The sequence below is a fragment of the Lupinus angustifolius genome, unplaced genomic scaffold, assembly GCF_001865875.1.
Source record: "Lupinus angustifolius cultivar Tanjil unplaced genomic scaffold, LupAngTanjil_v1.0 Scaffold_162_1, whole genome shotgun sequence".
NCBI classification, from domain to species: Eukaryota; Viridiplantae; Streptophyta; class Magnoliopsida; order Fabales; family Fabaceae; genus Lupinus; species Lupinus angustifolius.
Window position 1 is genome coordinate 439,241 of NW_017728885.1, and position 24,149 is coordinate 463,389.

General features: G+C 34.7%; 2 protein-coding genes across 5 annotated transcripts; one reads left to right on the plus strand and one right to left on the minus strand.

The window, feature by feature from the left end:
- Positions 1 to 5,138: 5,138 nt before the first annotated feature.
- On the minus strand, positions 5,139 to 8,452 carry LOC109342059 (superoxide dismutase [Fe], chloroplastic-like). 4 transcript variants are annotated; one of them, XM_019580043.1, is made up of 10 exons: positions 8,298 to 8,452; positions 8,172 to 8,221; positions 7,783 to 7,878; positions 6,469 to 6,657; positions 6,224 to 6,395; positions 5,989 to 6,107; positions 5,838 to 5,864; positions 5,694 to 5,717; positions 5,488 to 5,598; positions 5,139 to 5,457 (listed from the first exon to the last, which is right to left on the minus strand). In XM_019580043.1, the coding sequence occupies exons 1-10, from the start codon at positions 8,368 to 8,370 to the stop codon at positions 5,389 to 5,391; spliced, it is 930 nt and encodes a 309-aa protein (XP_019435588.1). In that variant the 5' UTR covers positions 8,371 to 8,452; the 3' UTR covers positions 5,139 to 5,388. The 4 variants fall into 4 exon arrangements, with proteins under 4 accessions (XP_019435588.1, XP_019435586.1, XP_019435589.1 ...); XM_019580041.1 differs by having other exon boundaries at positions 5,222 to 5,598; XM_019580044.1 differs by having other exon boundaries at positions 5,222 to 5,598; positions 7,783 to 7,857; positions 8,205 to 8,221; positions 8,298 to 8,451.
- Positions 8,453 to 17,983: 9,531 nt separating this feature from the next.
- Positions 17,984 to 20,277, plus strand: LOC109342022. Its single transcript, XM_019579978.1, has 2 exons — positions 17,984 to 18,155; positions 19,806 to 20,277. The coding sequence occupies exons 1-2, from the start codon at positions 18,083 to 18,085 to the stop codon at positions 20,018 to 20,020; spliced, it is 288 nt and encodes a 95-aa protein (XP_019435523.1). The 5' UTR covers positions 17,984 to 18,082; the 3' UTR covers positions 20,021 to 20,277.
- Positions 20,278 to 24,149: the final 3,872 nt, after the last annotated feature.

Below are 24,149 nucleotides of genomic sequence, written 5' to 3' on the forward strand. Positions count from 1 at the left end.
GTCTTTGAGTCTTTTTCTTGTAATATTCCAAGCATTATTGTGCTTAGTATACCTTGCTGTTTAACGTGTTTTTTGTGTATTTCTGGATTAGTCTCTTGGTGTTAGATCACCACAGAGATTGAGATTCTTCACCAAGGCTAGGAGGTCTTGATTTGAGGACAAGAATCTTGGTTGGGGCTGTTTCGCGAGAAAGGTCTTCTCAGGCGAATGGTAGAGTCAAACCAAGGATTTATGGGTCCTAGATTTCAAGAAAGAAGCGTCATATGTGCTTGTAATTGAATTGGTGTGTGCATTCATACTATATCTCAATATTGTGAAGAAGAAAATCTCCCTAGATAAGAAGGGGAAGCCTTGATGTAGCTTGCAGTGGACCACAAACGAACCAGGATAAAAATCCTTTTGTGCACTGTTGTTTCTCTCTTAATCTTCTTTAAGTTTCTTGCCGTTATAAATTGAATCTACAATTAATATTCTGGATATTTGTTTACGGTCATATGCTTAATATTTGTGAGTAAAAATATATGTATTATATCTGTTCAATTTTGTTTAAATAGTTGTGCAATTTGCCTGTCTGATCATTCTGTTCTGTGCAATAATTAATTGATTAAAGCGTATTGCTAATCGATTAACTAGGTTGTTTCCAGCAGTTGGGTTATTGGTTTAAGAAGCTGTGATTGATAACCACTACACCTATTCACCCCCCCCTTCTAGGTGTTCTTGGGCCACTGATACCTAACAAAGTTAAGTGACCTTTATTTATTAATGTTTGATCATTCTGTTCTGTGCAATAGTTAATCGATTAAAGCTTGTTGTTAATCGATTAACTGAGATGTTTCCATCAATTGGGTTTTGGTTCAAGAAGTGGTGATTTATAACCGCTACACATATTCAATCCCCTCCCTTCTAAGTGTTCCTAGGCCACTGATACTTAACAAACATTACTTAAGTGATGGCATTGATTTAAATATTCGGTGAAGCTAGTTAAAAATTAATTGTTATGGTATAGCATTCCCTGTCTTGAAAGGAAAAAAGGAAGGTAAAATTGATTTCATCTTATGGTATTATAATATAAAAAAAGGATAGTAAAATTTTGATCTCATCTTTCATAGACAAGTAACTCTTACTAAAAAAATTGTATGAATACCTGGAGACCTTCTTGCTTATTCTTAAACTAATTGGACATTTGTTCAATTTTTAATCCATATCACATGTTTTATTTTATTAAAGATATATTAGAGGATATTTTTGAAGATGATAGTTGGTTAGGAAGTTATGAATTAGCTAGTTAGGTTTGTGTTAGTTACTTGTTTTACAAGTTTTCTTTTCATATTTTCTCTTGTATAAATAAGACATATTGGCTAACTTCTTATTTATTCAATTCAATGATAATAATGAGAAATGTTACATTTCAATGGAGGTTTCGATTCTCTATTGTTTCTCTCTTTCTTCCTTCTTTCTTATTCATATTTTATTTCTCATTCATGCATGACTCCTACCATTTTAACATATTTTATCTTCTTTGGAGTAAAAAATATTTGTCATATAAATTAATCCAGTTCAATTTTACTTTTGAATTGTATTTAAGTATTCAAACATTTTTGGAATGAAATAGTATTATAGAAGAACTCAAGACTTAAGGTTTATTTGTAAGATAGGAAATAAAGAGAAAATGAACAATTTTAAAGCATCTCACAAAAAGACACTTAAAATCTAGCCTTTATTCAAGTTGCTCATCGTGATACTTATGAAGAGCACAACATACATATTGACATCTAAACACTTAGTTGACACATATAGGAAAATCAAATTTTCAAGTATAATTTTTACAATATTAAACTAAATGGAGTGAGAATGTCTAATTATATTAATACAAATAATGATAAAGATCTTTTGTTTGTGAAATTGTAGGCATAGAGGCTGTGTAACACATGCATTAACAATTCCTAGAATTATGCTTCTCCATTTATGGTTTTGTGGTGTTTCAAAATAGGCAAAGTCTGCCTACCATTCACTTATTGAATAAACATATGTTGTCACAAGGGTATATCCCAAAATTTGTATGGCGTGATAATGAAACAAAAATAACATTAATAAATGTTTAATTTTTTTTAATTTACATGTTTTTATTGAAAGACAGGATTCAAGATAACATATATTAATTCAGTTTTTTTTTTTACTTTATTTGCACCATGTCTTTGTTACTTGGTGAAGTTTGGGAGTTTCAACTATAGTGACAAAACTGTATAGCCCGCATTACAGGCAGAACATACAAAATGTGTCTTTTTGCCCGTTTGTCGGCCATGCCCACAGGCATTTCAATTGGCAATGCGGGTGGCTCGCGGACATGATGTAATAAAAAGAGAAAAATTTAAATAAATTATGATTTAATGTCTTAAAAAAGTTGTAATATATTATGGTTTGTTTCACTTCATATAAAATATCAAAGTTTCTTTTAAAAAAATATCTCCAACTACTTTATTTAATTTTTTTCTATTTTATTGTATTAATTTTTTCTTTTTATATTTCTTATCAATACACATGAAGAGGAGCTTGTTGTGGACAGCATAGCAGATGTGCCCTCTTTTGTTTATTTAGCTAAATAATCAAGCTTAAGCTTAAATTTATTTGGAGGCACAAAACTGATAACTTGAATTTTCTGTTATATAGTTATGCCATTGACCCTGCAAATATTTTATGCCTCAAATTAAAATCATATAATGCACCCAACCGATGGTATATGGAGATTCAAATCATTCCATGAATATGTTTGGTAATGATTGGTTACCCATTATTTTTTTGCTTCTGGGAACTTAGTTTACTGAGATTGCTAATAGTACTTAATCTCTCTTGGATTGGTAGCTGTTTGTTTGCAACTTTGCATATGTTTCTCTTGTAATACCAAGATATAATAGACATGGCACGGTTTCAAAGTATAAATCCGATCAAAACACTTGGTGCATGTGGCTTGGTTAGAATACTCCCACTTGATGTGCATGCATCGGTCATGATCTAGGTCATGACCTAGGCTTCTGATGCGTATGCATCCACTAAGTTGGCACAGTCAGAGCAACGAATTGGTGGATGCATATGCATTATGTGTATCAAATGTCTGGGTCATGGCCTGGAACGTGACCGATGCATGCACATAAAGTGGGAGCATTCTGACCAAGCCACATGAAGCAAGTGAATCGGTTAGATTTGCACTTTCTGACCATGCCTTTTCTATTAAGATGTATGATACCTTAGGTACATTATCAAATATATAAAGTTATAATCTCATGTTCTGATTACACTGAATAACTACACTTGCAGGGAGAAGTAAGGGTATTGAATGCACCAAATATTCTAAAGGATTACTGCACAAACATTTTGGATTGTGGAAAAAGCAACACTCTTGCTATTGCATTGGGATCAGAAATGTGCCTTTGTAATGCAAATAATTGCTATGTATCTATGTTTTAAGCTAATGAAAATGATCATCCTGCTAGTGTTGCATGGTTGGAGGATACCAAATTTGTGGCAATAGGATTTTTGTGCTATAAACTTCAACTCTGGGATGCTGAGACTTCCAAATGCATCTCTATCTATTTGGCTTCCTTAAGATTATTAGTAAGTAATTATATACTTTTAGTTGACTTAACTTTTAAGCTTTTATCTTTAACTTTTAGGTAAGAGACATGGAAGGGTCATGGTAACAGGATAGCAGCCATTGCATGGAATGGCGTTCTATTTGATACGGGTACTTAGTACGCGATACGCTGTCCTTGTCAAATACTGATATATTATGATATAATTAGTAGGGTTTTTATATCTCTCTGCACAACAATTTCTAGTACTACTTTTTGTAGGTTTGAATCAACTTTGACTTCACCCTAGGAGAAATATCCTAGCATGAAATTATTTCTTATTTGTTGTAACTCATTCTTTTAGGTGAGTGCATATCACCAATTACTCTTTTTTTCTTTGTTCTTTCTTTAACTTAAAAATGTAGGTGAAAATCTGTTTCGTTAATTATAAAGAACCATTTCGCAAAAAAAACACGAATTAGTACACATGAAACAAAATAAGAGAATCGTGTTTCAATGGGTCAAATACTCAAATGTTAACTTCTTGAAGCCAAGACAAATCTAGAATCTATTAGGATGGTAATTTTATTATTCTATTTTTACTCTTCAGGTGTATTGAGAATATGAAAAGCTATTGACAAAATGAAATAATGTAAACACTCTTTCACGTTCTTGTAAACAGTCAGAACAAGAAGAAATGTGATTTGCCAGGTCCATGCTCTTTGAGCAGAAGTTTGTGGTTTAAAATGGTCAAGAAGGAGCAATATATTGGAAGGTGGTGGTAATGAAATCATATTTATGTAAAGGACTCATCTAATATGAGTTCATCCAATTACTAGCACTGCTTTAAGGACCATTGTGCTGCAGTCACTAACCTGGTGCCTTAGCCCTTATGGTTCCGAATTTTCAATGTACTTGCTTCTGGAGGTGGCACGGGAGATAAGTTTATTAAGCTATGGAATGTACTCAAGGGAACCTGCATCTGCAGCATAGATTACCCGAGCTCAGGCAAGATAGAAATTTCTTTCTCATTTCTGTAAGTGTCTTATCTATTATTTGAGTTTGTTAAGAACACCAAAAAGAACTATTGACCATTGTCTAAATTGCTTACTATTTAGTCCTTTGAATGTATGCATGCATTATTTTATCTTGCTGAGCTTGACGTAATGATAAAGTTGTTGCTTAGTGACCATGAGTTCACGACTCACGGGTTCAAATGCTAGAAACAGCCTCTCCGCTAGGAGGTGTATACATTTACCCTTCTTAGACCCTACTAAGTGAATGCCTTACACACCGGGCTGCCTTTTTATTATTACTTTATCTTGCTGATTGATAGATAGATCATAGATGGGCCTAATTATATGCAGCAGTCTGGTATTCTATGTTACAGCCTGAGGTCAAACTTCAGTAAGTGTAAATGGTGCAATGTGACAGTTGAGTCAGTTTTTCAAGGTTTTCACCCTTTTACATTTGTTCAAAATATGCAAACTACAAAAAAGCCATGTTTAACTTCAAAGTAAGGGCGTGACTTTCTAAGGAATGTATGCTAAAACTGAGTCTCATCATTAAATAGTTCATAATCTGCTCCTGCTGTCAATGCTCAACTGAGTAAGGTTTTTTTCTCTAAAGATGAGAATTATTATTTTATGCAAAAATAAGTGATAACATCCGAAATACGTCATTAAATCATGCAAAGGAAGCGATATTAACATTGTTGATCAGAGAACAAAGTTTGCAACTTCGAAGGAATGAACCCTCTTGTACCATACCTAGCTGATGCAAAGGATATGGCACATGATTATTTTTAGGCGAAAAAGTTCATTCATTCGACAATCCCCTCGGCATCACTATAAGGATATACTTGTGCCCTGGATCCACCGGTCAGCAATTCCTCTTCCTCCTCTCTTTTTTTCCTCTCGTCCTCTTTCTCCTTCTCAGCAATTAGAACCTTAGCTTGCTCAAGTCTTGAGCTAACTGCTTCCCAGGACACAAGTTTCTCGAGGAAGTGTGATATATAATCTGGGCGTCGATTCTGTGAAAATAACAGGCAGTCGTAATTATATTTATCTAGTGAAACAGAATTCTAAGATGCAGTAGTCACAGACAGTACAATGATCAGTGTCTCACCTGAAAGTCGAGGTAGTAAGCATGCTGTAAAAAAATGAAACATGATTACAATGTTGTCAGAAATTTGTTATTAATCAAAGTTTCAAAGTTTGAATTTGCATATTATTTTTCAAATAACTAAGATAAAGTAAATTTGATTAATACCTCCCAAACATCAATGGTAAGGAGTGGCTGCAAGAAATTAATGAAATCTTGTCAGCTATATTATATGATGCTTTTTTCCTTGCTCTATCATTCATGTTCGAAAAAATAAAAAAATGAATGATGAACAATATCACTAGTCCTTATTACTTACATAATAGCCCCAGACAAGAGGGTTCACGGCATTGGGACTCTTCACGACTATTAGTTTTTTATCCGCTTCAGATGCAAGAGGATTTTCTGCATTTCCCACGTCGAGCCTGTTTTCTTTATCTATATTTCATAAAGGAAAAAAGGAAAAAGAAGAGGAAAACTGCTTGATAAGTTTCACATTACAAGAAATATCACAAATGAACGGGAAAGCATGACGAGAAGAGTAATAAACTCACATGCAAGCCACGCCCATCCTGAACCAAATTGTGTAGTGGCAGCAATCTTTAACTCGTCAATAAGTTTTTCAAATGAACCAAAGTCTCGTTCAATCTGTTTTAGAAGATCCCCAGATGGCTTCCCACCACCACCGGGTTTGATGGACTCCCAAAAGAATTCATGGTTCCATGCCTGAAATAAGCAAATAAGATTACTAAGCAATGGTTCAGAAACCTGAACAAGACCGGGTTACAAGAATACATACCTGTGCTGCATTGTTGAAAGCCGGAAGAATGTCACCCTTATTGTATGAAATAACTATGATTTCCTCCAGCGACTTCCCCTCGAGATCTGTTCCAGCAATTTGCTTGTTCAGATTATCTACGTAAGCCCTGTGGTGCTTCCCCCAATGATATTCAAGTGTCTGCTGACTTATAATTGGCTCCAAAGCATTCTGAGAATTTTCATTATGACAGTATTGGTGAATTATGAATTATCAGTAGAAACTTGATATGGAAGTCTCAGCAAGTACAAGAGATACGGTTAGTTTAATACAAGAACTACAAGAATCTCTCATAGTATTGTTCAATCAGTTCAGTGTAATTGATATATAAATAAAGAGTTTAAAACATAAGAAGGCTTCCCAATAGAGTGAGGAATAATCCGGATAAACCGAGGAAAGCTTGATTCACTAGCAATCTTGCTCAAATAATCACAACTGATAAAGAAATTTAAATTCCAGTCCCCCTTTCACACAATTGACACAATGCAATATTAACTAAAACAAACGAACCAGGTATTGCATTAGAAAGCAGCAGCATCAAAATAAGAAAAGGGAGAAAGAAAATCACTATTGGATGACCTAACAAAGAGTCTGGCAAGGAAGAATAAGGGGGAAAATCTTTTGAAAATGAAAAGGAATGTGTATGGAAAAAGCTACCAAATCAAACAGGCAAAACATCCAATGAAGCATACAAGTTCATAAGATACCCATAACAGATACTCAGACCAAGACAGTACAGTACTAGTTGGTAGAGTCAAACTTCGGCAGTAACTGAGTTCGACACAAAATGGGCGGCCCAGAGCACAAAACTCTCACCTAGTAGGTTCTTGGGAGGGTAAACATATGTAACCTTACTCTCACAAGCAAAGAGCAAACCTGATATGAAGTATGAACCTCCATGTCACAAAGCAAGCAACATTTTACGTCGAGGCTCACCCCCTACTGTAACATAACCCGAATAGTTTAAAGCACCGAGAAATAGTATAACTGCTATGAACCTCTACATTATAACAATAGCACATCATATGGTATGAAGAGCTACAAAGTACAAACCTTTGTACTCAATCAATCTGAGATGCCTGCATTTTTTAATTTTTAATTTTCCGTATTGATAAAAGACTACATACAAAAGTGTTGCTAAATTGTCAAATTGAAAATTATAAATCAATGCAAAATATAGTTTTTCGGAAATGGCACATTTCAATTCATTAGAAGCATAGCATAGGTCATTATGGAGAACAAATTGTAACACCTAAATGGAAAAATTGAAAAGAAAAAAAAAACTTGATATCTTACAAGAGGATAAGGTGGTGGCTTAAGCTCAAACTTTGGAGCAGTTTCAATAGGTCCATCATTGCTTAAGCTTCTTCTCTGCAGTGTTTTCAACATTATTAAGACAAGGAAACCATATGCATTTGAAAAATAAAGTATATTCACACATAGTCCCAAAAATTATACCCCATTTGCAATCCAATCCTTAAAATTATTCAAGTGTATCCCTTAGTCCTTAAAATTTTAAAAAGCCACAAACTTTTTAGAGACTAAGATGAGATATAACTTATAAGAATGAGCAATGTAAAACAAGTTTTGTGGGTATAATTTGGAAAATTGAGATTAAAGTTAACTCTTCCAAGACCCAATGCCCATTTATTGACATATATGTATATAAGAGTTACAAAAAAAACCTCTTTGATTGAGACATTGAAGGAAGTAGGAGAAGCCATGTGTAAGAAGCCTGCAATATAAACAAGAAACACATGTTAGAAAGAGAGAGAAAGAGAGAAAGGCAGAAAGAGAAAGAGAAGTGGAACCATGGGATTGGTGAGGAAGAAAAGCAGAAGGTGGTGGTAGTAGGGAAGTAGTGGATGGCAAAAGCGATTTCATCCCTTCAAAACAGCTTTTTGAGTTTAGCTTTCAGCTTCTGCTTCAGAGTGTAGTGCTTCTTTGAGATACTTATCCTAACTTAGATTATATCTATGTTTTAGAAGATGGAAGTGTAGTACATTTGAGTACTGCTAAATAGGGAGTTTTAGTACTACTGTTAGTACGACGAAAATGTATAATTATAAGAGATGTCATGTCCCGTTTAACGGGTATAAATGATTAAATTATCTCTTCGGATCTGGTAATTTAATATATAATTAATAATTTTTATTATTAAATATATAATTATATATAAATATAAAAATTTTATATGATTGATAATTTTGTATGATTATATTAAAAAAATTATATCTTTTTTAAATCAGAGTAAAACAAAATAATAGAGTTGTGTTCTATTTTTTTTTTTAAGTAAAATGTCTCGTTTACTTCCTAGGTTATTATGGTTTAACTGAATTTAACATAGTCGGACCAGAATTTTCTCAGTCCAAAGCGATTCAACTCTCATTCGATTAAAACTGCAAACCAGAACCGTTTTCAAGTCCGATCAGCGATCGGACTTATCCGACCGCTCACAACACTAAGTAGTACTAATCAATATTGTGAAACCCGAGTCAGACATTAAACTGAAAGAGGTCCCATTTTAAGTTTAATCAGTTTAAATGATTAAAGTGTCTGGTTGGACCAGGTGATTTCATATAAATCATCATTTAAACTGAAAGAGATCCCATTTTAAGTTTAATCAGTTTAAATGATTAAAGTGTCTGGTTGGACCAGGTGATTTCATATAAATCATCATTTTTATCTATAAATATCATTCGTTCACATCTTTTTTGGACCGAAGTAAAATAAAACATTAAAGTAGTGTTCTATTTTTTTTTTAAATTTTAAGTGAATCGTCTTGTTCTCTTCTTGGGTTAGTCCGGTTCAACCGAGTTTAACATGATCGTATCAAAATTTCTCTGATTCAAAACGGTTCAACCCCTCATTCAATTAAAATTACAAACCAAAATCGTTTTTAAGTTCGATCAGCGATTAAATCAGACGAACAAGTGTGAAGTTATCACAACACTTGTACTAATTGAAAACGAATCACGGCATAAGAATCCTACTCTATGTTTTTTTAAATGAAAATAAAAAGAATCCACGGTCCTTAAATTTTGATGTTTTGTTTATTTATCTTATATTGTATAGAGAAAGAAGTACCTCTAATAACATTTTAAATAGACAAATTATCAAATTTACAATCTATATTTCATAATCCACTCAAAAAAACAAAATTCTAAAAAACAAATACATAAGACATTCACTTTACGATCTACATCCTTATCATAACCTGAAATAATTATAAATTACATGAAATAATACTTATTACCTCGAAATATTCACAGTATGCAGTATGGCTTTGTGCCAATTCAAAAGAGCTTTTTGAGTTCAGCCTATGCTTCAGAGTGTAGTGTCTTCTTTTTGTTAAAATAAGATCTAATTCAAGTCTAGGCAATCAAGAGTTGGTTGTTGAAGAGTAGGATGTGAAAATAGCAACTTGCCAATAATAGTTAGTTTTCAAAATTCTGTTATGGTTGTTAGTCAAGCTTAGGCTATAAAAGGAAAGTGTATAAACTTGTGTATTTTCGTAACCTTTTCAATTCAATTCAATACTACGCATATTCATTGTATTCTTCTTCTTCTTCTTCTCTCTTCATTCTTCTTGTTTCCAACAAACTTGGTATCACGAGCTGGAAAGAATCCAGGGATCTAAGGGGTGTGAGTGTGCGAAAACACCAACTGCAGTTGCTAAAACCAAAGGAGAAGGTTCAACTGAAGAAATTCACTGCGGGTGAATCAGCTAGCTAGAAGGAAATCAGGGAACAAAATTAGAAGCAGAAATCAGGGAACAAAATTAGAAGCAGAAATCAGAGAAACCAGAAAAGAAGTGAGCAGATAATTGAAGACAAAATGGTGGAAAATGGCACGAATCTACCATCTATGGGGCTCCCTATTCTCACAGAAAAGAATTGGGATAGATGGCGAACACAGATGAAAGTTCTGTTCAGTTTTCAAGAGATAAGTGAGGTAGTTGAAGAGGGTTCTCATGAACCAGGTCCTGATGCAACAGAAGTACAGAGAGCCATACATAAAGAAGTCAAGAAAAAGGACAACAAGGCACTATTTCTGATCCACCAATGTGTAGATGATATCCACTTTGAGAAAATTCAGAATGCTACCACTGCCAAAGAAGCCTGGGACATCTTGATTCGAAGCCGTCAAGGTGGAGACAAGATAAAGAAGGTAAAATTACAAACTCTCAGAAGGCAATATGAGTTGTTAAATATGGAGGAGAATGATAAAATTGGTGAGTACTTCACCAAGATACTAGCTATCACAAACCAAATGAAAGGGTATGGAGAATCCACCATTGATCTCATGATAATTGAAAAAATAATGAGATCCCTACCTCATAAATTCGACTTCATTGTAGTAGCAATTGAAGAATCCAAAGACATCACCACAATGAAGATAGAGGAACTACAAAGCTCACTTGAGGCTCATGAAATGAGATTGCTTGATAGATGTCCAAGCAAGAGAACATAACAAGCCTTGAAGGCAAGTCACATGAAGGAGGAAGACAAGAAAAGAGACAAGAAATGGAGAGGCAAACAGGTGCAGAATAGAAGATGGGCACAAAATTCAGAAAGAAGCAAATCTAATCAAGATTGGCTTGAATGTTCTGACAGAAGAGGAAAGCCAAGACTGAATCAAACTCAGAAAAGATTTGACAAGAAGAGGGTAGAGTGCTTCAATTGCCACAAATTAGGACACTACTCCTATGAATGCTTATCTGATAAGGCAAAACAGATGAAGAGTCATGAAGAAGCATATGCAGTACAAGAAGAATCAGACTCAGAACCTCTGAACCTAATGGTAACCACCTCAGCAGAAAGATCACTCACTGAATCATGGTACATAGACTCAGGTTGCTCCAATCATATGACAAGGCATAAAGAATGGCTAGTAGATTTTGATCCATCAAAGCAAAGCAGGGTGAAATTTGTTGATGATAGCTCACTGGAAGTAGAGGGAGCAGGAAATGTAGTGATCACAAGAAAGAATGGAGCAAAAGCCATAATCTCAAATGTCCTCCTTGTACCAAAGATGAAGTGTAATCTATTGAGCATAGGTCAACTAGTTGAAAAGGGATTCAGTGTACTGATGAAGGATGGCCTACTTGAACTCTCAGACCAGGAGAACAAACCAATACTAAGGAGCAAATTGACCAAGAACAAGACATTTCAAGTGAACATACAAGCTGCTGAGGTTCAATGCTTAGCATCAATTGAATCAGGTGATGAAAGCTGGGTGTGGCACTCAAGATTTGGCCATTTGAATTTTAAAAGCCTATACCAACTAGGTGCAAAGCAAATGGTCAAAGGAATGCCTATCACAAGTCTACTAGAAAAGGCTTGTGAAGTCTGCTTGATTGGCAAGCAAACTAGGAGCTCATTCAAGACAAAAATGAACATGAGATCAAAACAGGTGCTAGAGGTAGTTCACTCTGATGTGTGGCCCTTTTGAAACATCCTCCTTAGCAGGAAACAGGTACTTCATAATTTTTGTAGATGAATATAGCAGAATGATATGGCTAGATGTTTTAAAGGCCAAGATTGATGCATTTGAAGCATTCTTGACCTTTAAAGCTGCTGCAGAAAAGGAAAGTGGAAGACAGTTAAAATTGCTAAGGACAGATGGTGGAGGAGAGTATACCTCAAATGAGTTTGAGGCTTACTGCAGAAAGAATGGAATCAAGCATGAGGTCACTGCACCATACACACCACAGCATAATGGCCTTGCAGAAAGAAGAAACAGGACCATCATGGACATGGCAAGAAGTCTGGTCAAGGAGAAAGAGTTACCACAAAAGTTCTGGGCTGAAGCAGTGTCAACTTCAGTTTACATATTGAATAGGTGCCCTACAAAGAAACTTGATGGAAGGGTGCCACTTGAAGTTTGGTCAGGACAGAAACCAATTGTTGGACATCTAAAAATCTTTGGCTCATTGGCATTCAGACATGTACCAGATCAAAGAAGGACCAAACTTCAGGACAAGAGTGAAGTTATGGTGTTTATAGGCTATCATCCTACAGGAGCCTACAAATTGTATGATCCAGCAAAAGATAAGGTACTCATAAGCATAGATGTGTTGATCCTAGAGCATGAAAAATGGGACTGGAAACAAAACCAAACCAGCTTAAGGAAATCAGTTCCAGAGATAATTGAAAATGAACTTGTCTCAGAGAATATGACTGAAAGAATCACTGAAAATCAGGAAACTCAAAGATCTCAAAGAAGAAGAGCATTACCTAACAGACTCAATGACTATGAAATTCACTCTGATAATCAGATAAATGAAGAAATTGAACTGATTCATCTAGCACTTATGGCAGAAGCAAAACCTATTGATGAAACTGAAGCCATGAAGCAGAGGGTATGGATTGATGCTATGAATGAGGAAATCAAATCCATAGAGAAAAATGAAACCTGGAATCTGATTGAACTACCACATGGCAAACACCAAATTGGTGTGAAATGGATCTTCAAACAGAAACTAAATCCTGATGGCTCCATCTCCAAATACAAAGCCAGATTGGTGGCTAAAGGATTTCTTCAAAAGCAAGGACTGGACTACACAGAAGTGTTTGCCCCTGTAGCTAGAATTGAAACCATAAGGTTGGTAGTTGCAATTGCATGTGCAAGAAATTGGCCACTATTCCAACTAGATGTGAAGTCAGCCTTTCTTCATGGTCCACTGGTTGAAGAAGTGTATGTGCAACAACCACCTGGATTTGTAATCAGAGGGAAGGAACAGCTGATTTACAAACTGAACAAAGCCCTGTATGGACTCAAACAAGCCCCGAGGGCATGGAACAAAAGAATTGACTCATTCTTATTTGAACTCAACTTTCACAAATGTACAGTTGAATATGGAGTCTTTGTCAAAGAAGAAGGAATTGGTGAACATCTCATCATATGTCTCTATGTTGATGACCTATTAGTAACTGGTTCAAATCTGAAAGGCATTGAAGACTTCAAGAGAGTAATGGAAGCTGAGTTTGAAATGACTGATTTAGGGAAATTGAGCTACTTCCTAGGGATGGAATTCACCTACACCACTGCAGGGATTATCATGCACCAACAGAAGTATGCAAGAGATGTATTGAAAAGGTTCAACATGAACCTATGCAACTCAGCAACAAGTCCAGTTGAGATGAATCTGAAACTAACAATGGATGAGGAAGGTGAGTCAGTGGATGAAACAACATTCAAGCAGATTATAGGCTCTCTAAGGTTCTTGTGTAATAGCAGGCCAGATCTATCCTATGGTGTGGGTTTGGTAAGCAGGTTCATGTGCAATCCAAGGAAGACTCATATGCTTGCAGCTAAACGAATAATGAGATACATCCAAGGCACTACAAATCATGGAATTCTATTTCCCTACAGAAATCAGAAGTCAGAACTTGAGTTGATTGGTTTTTCAGATTCTGACTATGGTGGAGATCTAGTGGAAAGAAAGAGTACCTCGGGATACTTGTTCCTATTAAACAATGCCCCTATCTCTTGGTGCTCTACTAAGCAAAAGGTAGTAGCACTCTCAAGTTGTGAAGCCGAATACATCTCTGGATGTAATGCTGCTTGTCAAGCCTTGTGGCTCGAAGAATTGCTAAAAGAATTGAAGGTTGAAATAAGAACACCACTGCAACTCAGAATTGACAATGTTTCAGCCATAAGCTTGTCCAAAAATTCAGTAAGCCATGGTAGGAGCAAACATATAGAAGTAAGATTTCACTTTCTAAGAGATATAGTGAACAAAGGACGGTTTGAAGTTGTGCATTGCAGAACGGAGGAACAATTAGCTGATGTATTCACAAAAGCATTAAAGGTTGAAAGATTTGAAAGCTTGAAGAGAAAGATTGGTGTTGTTTCCCTTAAGGACTTGACTTAGGGGAGGATGTTAAAATAAGATCTAATTCAAGTCTAGGCAATCAAGAGTTGGTTGTTGAAGAGTAGGATGTGAAAATAGCAACTTGCCAATAATAGTTAGTTTTCAAAATTCTGTTATGGTTGTTAGTCAAGCTTAGGCTATAAAAGGAAAGTGTGTAAACTTGTGTATTTTCGTAACCTTTTCAATTCAATACTACGCATATTCATTGTATTATTCTTCTTCTTCTCTCTTCATTCTTCTTGTTTCCAACACTTTTAAGGTACTTATCCTACCTTATATACTATGTTGGATGGAATTATAGTACATTTTTTTCCGGTACATAACTGTAGTACGTTTGACTATTTGAGTACTGCTAAATAGTGAGTTTGAGTAATAGTGCTAGTACTACTAATCGGAAAAAAATCATTTTAGTACTAATGCTAGTACTCCCAATGGGAAAAGAATCACTGCAAAAGAATCCTTCTGTTCTTTTCTTTTAAATAAAAATAAAAAGAATTCACATTTGTTTTTCTTTTTACTTATTTTATATAAGATAATTATATGTTGTTTTGGAATCTATAAATAAGCATGTTTCACACATAATTTAATGAGATAATGACTATTTTTTGTCAATGTAAATATTTATATTATTCACTACATCATTCATCATTTAATTGTATATATTATTTAGAAATGATAATTTGGGATATTTTTCAATGTCTATGTAATATTCGTCTAAACTAGGGCAAACATGAGCATGCTCATTTGCAAAAAGGACATAAAATATCATGTCTTGTCTATCTTAAATATGAGTAGGATAGGCTTGTTTGTTAGCTGTACAATAAAAAATAATAAAAACTAACGTGCGGCCAACTTGCTTTAGTAATTGGAAAAATCTGCGTGGGAAGCAAATATTTTGGTTAGTATACAGATTTACCATATTCTTTCACACCCAATAATAATAACTGTAGGGCGAGTAGGCCTCATGGACATAGTCCAATATGTTATAATTAAGATTAGCTTTTATTCCAATCTTTTCTCCATTTTTTATTTATTACTCTCTTTTGGTAAAATTTTCAATACATGTATGAATTTGGGATAAATTACTATCTCCACTTGTCAATGTATTACTTTGTTAGTAATTATTTTCTTAATAACTTTTATTCTATTCTTTCCTCCAGGAGTTTGAATCAAATCTATCATAAAAATGTATGAAATTTTAATATAAATATTTTAGTCAAATTGTTTGCAATTTTTAAATTATTTATTAACTTCTTAAATCATATAGGTAACATTAAACATCAAAAGTTTTAGAAAAAAAGGGTAACACACTTAATTATTTAGAAGAAATTTTTTTCATATTGGCTTTCTTATATGCTTACTTATTAACTATTGTTATTTTTATTTTTTATGGTTCTTTGGATCTTATTGTGTATAAGATTATAGAGAATAAAATTGGAAATGATATATTTTTAAAAAGTAACCACTTGTTGAAATACGTGAAATTTGGTTATAAATGTTTTATAATAAATGTCACATGAATTAATTGATTCGAATATGTACTAAATAAGAGACAATATATACATGCAATAATATTTTAAATAGATAAATAATCAAATTTATAATCTATATTTCATAATCACTCTAAAATCAAAATTCTAAAGAACAAATAAGGAAGGGCTCCACTTTACAATCTATTTTTTAAACCAAGTTAATATAAATGAATATTGTTTCATCCCTAATCAAACCACTCCTCCATTGATTGGATTGAACTACTTAAGGTCGACCTAGCCTGGACACGTAACGAGAACTTAAACACCAAGATCCATAATACCAGTCGAGCTAGTAGAAGAAGGTACGTCGTTAACTTGATACAACCTCATGCCTAGGAATGGCAACAGGGCGGGTCGGGGTCGGGTTTGCACATACCCAAACCCGAAATTCAAAAACCGAACCCGAACCCAAGCTCAACGGGGTTGAAAATAAAAATACCATCCCTGAACCCGTCGGATTTCGGGTAACCCGAATAATAAAAAAAACCCGAAAATAATAAAGTATTAAGGAAAATATGATATTATTTTCGTGTAATTTTCTCTAACATTTCTATTTTCTTTTGTATTATTTCATTTCTTTTATGTTTAAAGATGTCATAGTATGTAAAGTAAAATTAGAAATTAAAAACAATTGACAAATGATAGAAATCTCAATTTTAAATTGAATTACCTTACTTCGGGACGAGTTCGGGTTAGGGTCTTTGCTATACCAAACCCGAACCCGAAACCGAAATTTAAACCCGGGTAAAACCCGAACCCAATCACATCGGGTTTTCCCCATTAAATTCGGGTTCGGTTCGGGTGGGTACTCACGGATTCGGTTTTTATTGCCATCCCTACTCATGCCAGTATTTGGGTCATGCTTGTGTCACCCAACTGTCATGCTGCTAACACCTGCTACATGCCACATGTGGTTCTCACTTAACTTCATGCTCTGCAGCAATGACATGCCTAGACTATGGCTACTAAGGCCTACTGTAGGCTATAAATCAACTATGTTCAGAATATAGTCTAGTTAGATTGCCCGACATGCATAAAGTAGCCCCTTGATCTACTAGAATATGCCAATAACACTAGTAAGAGAATATTCTATTCGTCTTCAGTATAAATAGAGGCTCCCCTAATAGATAAGATATATGAGATAAAGACATATATATTCTCTAACCTTGCATTCATATCTTAAACATTATATTTACTCATCCTTCAACTATTACTTTCCATTCTACAGTCAATTACTGACTTGATCATGAGAGCGTCTTTTCAGGTACCTCAATCGGTGAGTCCAAGCTCAACTCAGGTGAATCCAAGCCCAAGCTCAGTTTAGAGGAAACCCCACGAAACATCTTAGAATACACTCCAACTCGACGACCATCTAGCCCAAAATCACCTCAACTCGACCATAAGACTCTGATTCAGGCTCTTGTTTGGCTCACCCTCCTATCATCATGCAGTAGAACAAATATATAATATAAGAAAGGAAGTATCTCAACTAATAAACATTTGAAAGCAAAATTTGAATAAAAAATAAAATGTAGATCAAAATAGAAAATGTACAATAATAATTAGAGTTATCTTCTTCATTTTGTTATTTCTCTCCTTCATTCTGTCACTTCAACCATATAAGTTTCAAACTCTTCCTTGTTTTTCATTTCTATTTTTAGAAATTTAAAAAAAAAATTAAAGTTAAATGATAATTTTTTAAATAAAAAAAACATATACATTAACCTTGGCCAAATCTACCTAATTTTCACTAAGTGTTAATTGATCTTCAATAATTTTAACTATTTCTAATGTATAATCAATTGAATAGAAATATTATACTAAATGGGTTATTGTTCGTCGTTTTTTAATGGAACTAATTAATCCAATATAATATTTATACTTAATTATTAGTTAATTATTTGACTCATAAAACATATTTTTTTCAATAAAAATGTACCAAAAACTTATAATACCTAAAACAAATATTGGATTGAGATGCCTATTATATTATAAAATTTTCAAAACAAAATTATTACTTAAGTTGAATTAGTTCAAACCCGACCCGGCCCACCGAAAAAGACTTGGCAAAATATTAAAACGCTACGGTGTTAGTTTTTATCGAAATAGCGACGAAAAATAATCATCAAGGAAAAACACAAAAAGTGCTTTAAAGCCTTCGGCGTTTGCAATCTAAATTTCTACCATGGCTTTGAACAACGGATTCAGATCTACTGCCAAGTTGATCGCTTCTTCCCACTCATCCCTCTCAAAATCAGGTAAATTTTAGTTTTTTGTTGTTGTGATGGGTGATTTGTAAAATTTTAATTTAATTAATGTATTTAATCATATAATCGGATTCTAGATTATATATACTTGTTGTGGTTATGGGGTTTGATTTATGATGATAAGAAAACGTTTATAATGATTTCTAATTATAAAAATTTCATCTTTAAGGCGAACCCCTCATTTTAGAGGAATTAGATCTGAAGATTAAGCGATGGGTTATATTACAATGAAGATGATAGGCATTTTTGGATTTTGGGATGAAGGAAAATTGATAAAAGTTCAGTGAAAGATTAGATTTATCGTGAATCTGTGGTTGATAATTATGGGCTCCTTTGTTTAGTCTTAAAAAAGTGATTATACAAAAGTGATTTTAGCCAAAGTGATTTTTCAATGCAGGAAAGAGTGTTAGGAGGCCTTTAGTCTGGTTCATGTGAGTTATTGTTTTTTTTTTGCAAGTGTCTTTTAGAGTTCGGAACTTTCAGTATAAATGAATTCTGCCCAGTTAACCATATTTTTATAATTAGGATTTGAGTTCTGAATCTACCACCAAATTTATAGAGCATGTACCATAGATGAGAGTCTCATGTATTGTGCTTCTTCCTTTAAAGGAAAGGGTTGGTCTCCACGCAATGGTAAGGTTGTTATCCTTGTTTCGTTGAGGTTATGGTTTCAAATCTTGGAAACTGTCTCTCCGCTTGCGAGAGTACGACTGCGTACATCTATCATTCCTACCACTAGGTGAGATTCTCGTGCATTGGGCTGCCTTTTCATGCAACTTAGTATACATTTGGAAGTTGGGAGATGAAGGTATCAATAGAAAATGGAAAGGAAGGGAAGAGAAGATGACGGGAGGAATGAAGTAATGACATTCCCACAATTTGCATCACTGTTAAAAATCCTCCAAGTTGCAGCTTTAAACATTCATGAAAATGCGTCGTGGATAATTTTGAAAGATCATATCATGATCCATCATTTTCTTTCTCTCGTTCATAAAAATCCCAAAAAGGGGAGGTTTGCTTTAAACGTTTCCATCTCCATCTCATAGACACATAAAATATTTCTTTGGTCTATAGTGTCTAATGCTTCTAGGTTCAGTTTCTGTGTATACTGCATATCTGTTACTAACAAGGTTTCAGTTTGAGTTGTTTTCTGCTTTCATTTGTTCAATGACTCAAAATCTGGCTTCAGATCCTATTCATGTCTTAAAACAATCTCTAGAGAGATAAATTAACTTTGGCTTCTCCACCTAGTGGGATAAGGTTTGATTGTTGTTTAGTTAGCAATATCCTATAGAATTTAATGAGTGTGCACTAACAACGTAACGTTTTTACATTGTTAGTGCGTATTACTTTTATTCAAGAAACAATAATCGTTAAGCTGTGAATGGTGAACAATATGCTGACAATGTAAAAAACTTGCGCTATTAGTGCACAACTCATTTTCTCTACCTGATATTAAACATGAGCAATGTAGGGAAGAACTAGGTATCGTCATGCCAATGCAATGCACAGATAATAATGTATGTAATATTTTTTATTGTACCATAACTCACTTAGTTATATTATTTATTAAAAGTGGAATTTTTTTGCTAAACTTTAAGATTATATTCTGTATAATGGTAGTTATGTTTTGTGTGACAGTGAGCAGAGGTTTTCATTCGACTGGTGTGAAGAGGATGGGAGGACATGGCCACGATGAACCGTATTACGTTCACGCGAAGCACATGTACAACTTGGACAGGATGAAGCATCAGGGATTGAAAATGTCACTTGCTGTGTTCACTGCTTTCAGCATTGGTGTTGCAGTTCCTGTCTATGCTGTCATTTTCCAGCAAAAGAAAACAGCTTCTGGCTAGTTTTTCATATAAACCTCATTTGAAACAATAAGGTGGATTTAGTGAAATCCTAGACTACCCTATTTGTATTACCTTTAACATTTTGTTATGCTTAATCTTTTATATGGACTTTCCATATATTTCTGGTAATAATATATTTCTCTGCACTAGAGAGTGAACCATGGTCCCTCTTTATCATTTACTTGTTTATTTCAAATGGAAATACTCATGTTGACACGTGTGAATAAAATAATTGGAGGAAGTGATAATTGTTCCAATTTATTTTAATTACTCCCTCTTTTTCTTTGTTTACACTTCTTGACATAAAATAAAATTGAGTTGAAGATAATTAGAATCTAATGAATGGGAAAATGAGCAGTTCTGAATGGATATTGACACATTCGATATCTAGTAACTTAAAGAGAGAAATGGGTGAAATTGTAAAAGTATAAAAAGTAATTGGTCCCTGAAGATGCCAACAGAACATCTACATTTTCCTCGTTGTTTATTTTGTGGACATTTCAAATGGGCTAAAAGAGAAGTATTATGTATGACTTTGTGATGCATCATAGTCATTTGTTAAGACAACATAATAGGCACACACTAAGCATAGCAGCAGCGCCATATATTGTATCTTTGGTTGTTGTTTATTCTCATGTTTTATCTTTGATTGTTTCTTTGTTTATAACAGGGAATTGTGATTGTTTACATTTTCTTTTTTTAACAATTTTCATTTGTAACCCAGGGATCTCCTGCATGCCCGTTAAACTGTTTTAAAATGGTAGGACATGCAGATTCATCTGTTTAAATTTTACAGACTTTTTGCAGGCACATACTAAATAGACAAGGCAGCCAATTTTGCTATTACCATCCACACATCAAAATTTACTATATTACATAATCTCTATTTACCGAGAAATGTTGGTTGAAGTAATACATGCTTGATTTCTCTTAAGCAAAGTCTCGAGTTCAAGTCTTTTGGATGGAAAATTACTTACTGGAAGAGTTAGCCTCACATACTTGTTGATGTTCTCAGCTGTCTCCGGTGCGAAAATACATGTGGGAAACCAAAAAAACATAATAATTTGTATAATGAATTAAAACTTCTATGACATACATGATATGATTGAGCTACACATAAAATATAGTGTTGACATGATATTATATATCTATATAGATAACTTTGATCACTTAAAAAATGTCACCCAATTGTTAAATTTTTACTAAAGGTGAAAAGCACTTCAGATATATCCGAATGTTAACACTAGTTATTTTCAACTTGTAATTACTAGAGAGTACATGTTATCTAATTTACTCTAAGATCAAAGTGGAGCAAATAGAATTTTTGTTTACTCCGCTAAAATTATGAAATTCCCACATTATTTGTTAGTTTCAACTTTCAGCCTCCCCCATTGTGAAATATCTTATTCTCTCTTTAACAATTGTTCAAATTTTATTGAAATTTAAAGAAAAACTATATAATAAAGGAGATATTGCTTAGTAAAAATTGGTGCACTATTATTAATCACAGTTGGATAAATTGTTGTAAAAACTGGTTCGTGCTGGCCGGTTCAATCAGTAAACCGGTGAACTAGTCCTAATATCAGTATGGTATAATAATTAGATCGGTCATGCAATTGTACGGTCAAAACCAACCATACTATCCGGTTTTCAAATGAATCATACCGGTTATACCGTTCAGTTTTTATTTAAAATTATTTTTTTAATAAAAATAATAATTTTATTGGGTTTTTATTGATTTTTCAACATTAATGTTATCATGATAGGAGGCTCCCGGCCAGTGTGGTATCAGAGCCACCTCAGGAAAACAGGGGGTACATATGGTATGAATGTTATAGGAGAGGTGAGTAGGAAAGGACACATACTCATGAATACAACTAATCAAGAATATAGACCCATTCTCCTAAGCTCATCTCTTTCCTTACCCAAATCCTGCTCTAAAACTATCTCTTCGAAAATCGAGAACCTTATAGAATACTCATATGTCCCGGATGATGCAAAGATAGTAGAAACCATTCCACCCCTTCTTAGTCCATACAATATATTCAGGAGACAAAGATCCTTTGTGAAATCTATATCTCGCTTAATCTCCACAAACAGGCCAAATGTTAAAGAATACATCCAGTCTTCCAGACTTGACCAGTGTAGACTCGCAGCTACAAGTCGAGAACAATATGTAGACTTGGAAATCCGTATCACCCTAATAAATCACTGGAAAACGGAAGGATATACTACCCTTCACTTTGGAGTTGTCAGACTTATCCTTTCATTACATGGAAGGAAGGCTCTCCCTGTCACAACAAGGATTGCCTTGTTAGACTCAAGCTACATTCACTATGAAAATATTGTGATCGACACTGTTCTCACGACTCTAAATGCTGAGAGTGTTGTGTTAACCATTTTCCCAAACTTCAATGTTAATCTGAGAGACCCCACTTTGTCTACCAGACTAAAGGTCCAAGTCCAACTCACAGGAGCAGCTTTATCTGCAACCTTGCACCACCAAATAATCTATAGACTCCAAAATCATTCTATAGATCTACCTTTACCTGCATGTGCGACAAATGCTTTATTTGTCGTAGCCAATGGTGATGAAGAAACTCCATCAATTGTCCAAGTCCCAAGGAAGATTCCCCGTGAAGAATTGCACAAGTTGATTCCTTTTGAATGGATAACTAACTATGAAAGACTTCATTCCGAAAGAAAGCCAATCCAATCTTTTGAAGCGACATTCAGAAGATCTGTCGACGGGTTTGTAAGGACCATATTTAAGAAACCTGATGAAGGGCTCATCAACAACACTCCATCCGTCTTCCAATCTTTAATGATCACACCCGCTGGTGGAGAAGATTGGTGTCCTGTCCATAGTTTCACTTCTAAAGGAGACCCTATCTATACAGATAAGATAGGTGGACATTTTATCTAGGACGTTAATCCAGATATGTGTGACTCCGGATGTGAATGTTCGATGCACTATGATGACACTAGCGATGAGGAGACAGAGAAGAGAAGGAAGAACAGGTCTCGCTGCAAGCCTCCTCCTTCTCCAAGAAGAAGATTTGACCCAGAAAATGGCCCATGGGTGGGAATCCACAAGAATAGAAAGCCCCTTTATATATACGAAGAAGGGCTTAAGATACTCAGGGAAGAAGGGTTCGCTCCTGTGCCACAGCCACCTAATGACCCTACTCTGATCTCATGGTCCCCAAAGGATGCATATCGGACATGTAAGCCACGGTCGTTGACCGCTGTTCCTCAACCCATTCCATGCATGATGTTTTCTTCTTCATCCCCTCAATATGATAGAGAGTTTCCTTCCCTTGAGAGAAGGACAGACCCAATCTCAAAACTCTCTACAAAACCTTTTATTCAACCAACTAAAGTCCAAGCCGGTGGAAAGCCTAAGCCTCTAAGCCAAGCTGAAGAAGTACTTAATTGGTAAACTGAAAATGCCAAGGCTCAAAACTATATTGTGAAGAATCTTGATGCAAGAGTGAGCAAAATAACTAATAGCATTGAACAAACTGACCAAAAGCTCCAATACTTGTCATCCAAGATGCAGAAGTATTACAAGACTCTTCAATCACAAATCACCCAACTTGAGGGTGAGATGAACATGTTTTGGCGAAGATTTTGATCTAAAAGAAAGGGATGAGCTTAGGAGAATGGGTCTATCTTCTTGATTAGTTGTATTCATGAGTGTGTGTCCTTTCCTACTCACCTCTCCTATAACATTCATACCATATGTACCTGCTGTTTTCCCGAGGTGGCTCTGATACCACACTGGGCGGGAGCCTCCTATCATGATAACACACCTATAAGGTTCACCAACCGAGACTTCGGCGAGCCAACTGTTGGCTTCTATTTGTCTCAAGGTTCGACTACTCTTATATAACATGTTACCACAATAGGTAGGACCGTATCATGGATCTAAAATCAGATGTCTTTTCTGATGCACAAGATCCTCATAGAGGCAAGTGCAGAGCATACTAACATCTCTATCTCTGTAGAGGGTTATGGTATAAACATTATAGCTTTGACTTTCAGAAATATAGAAGGCTTAGAAGGAAGACATGGATATGATAAAACACAAGTTTTATTTCGTTCTTGTTCTGAGTACAATGTGGTC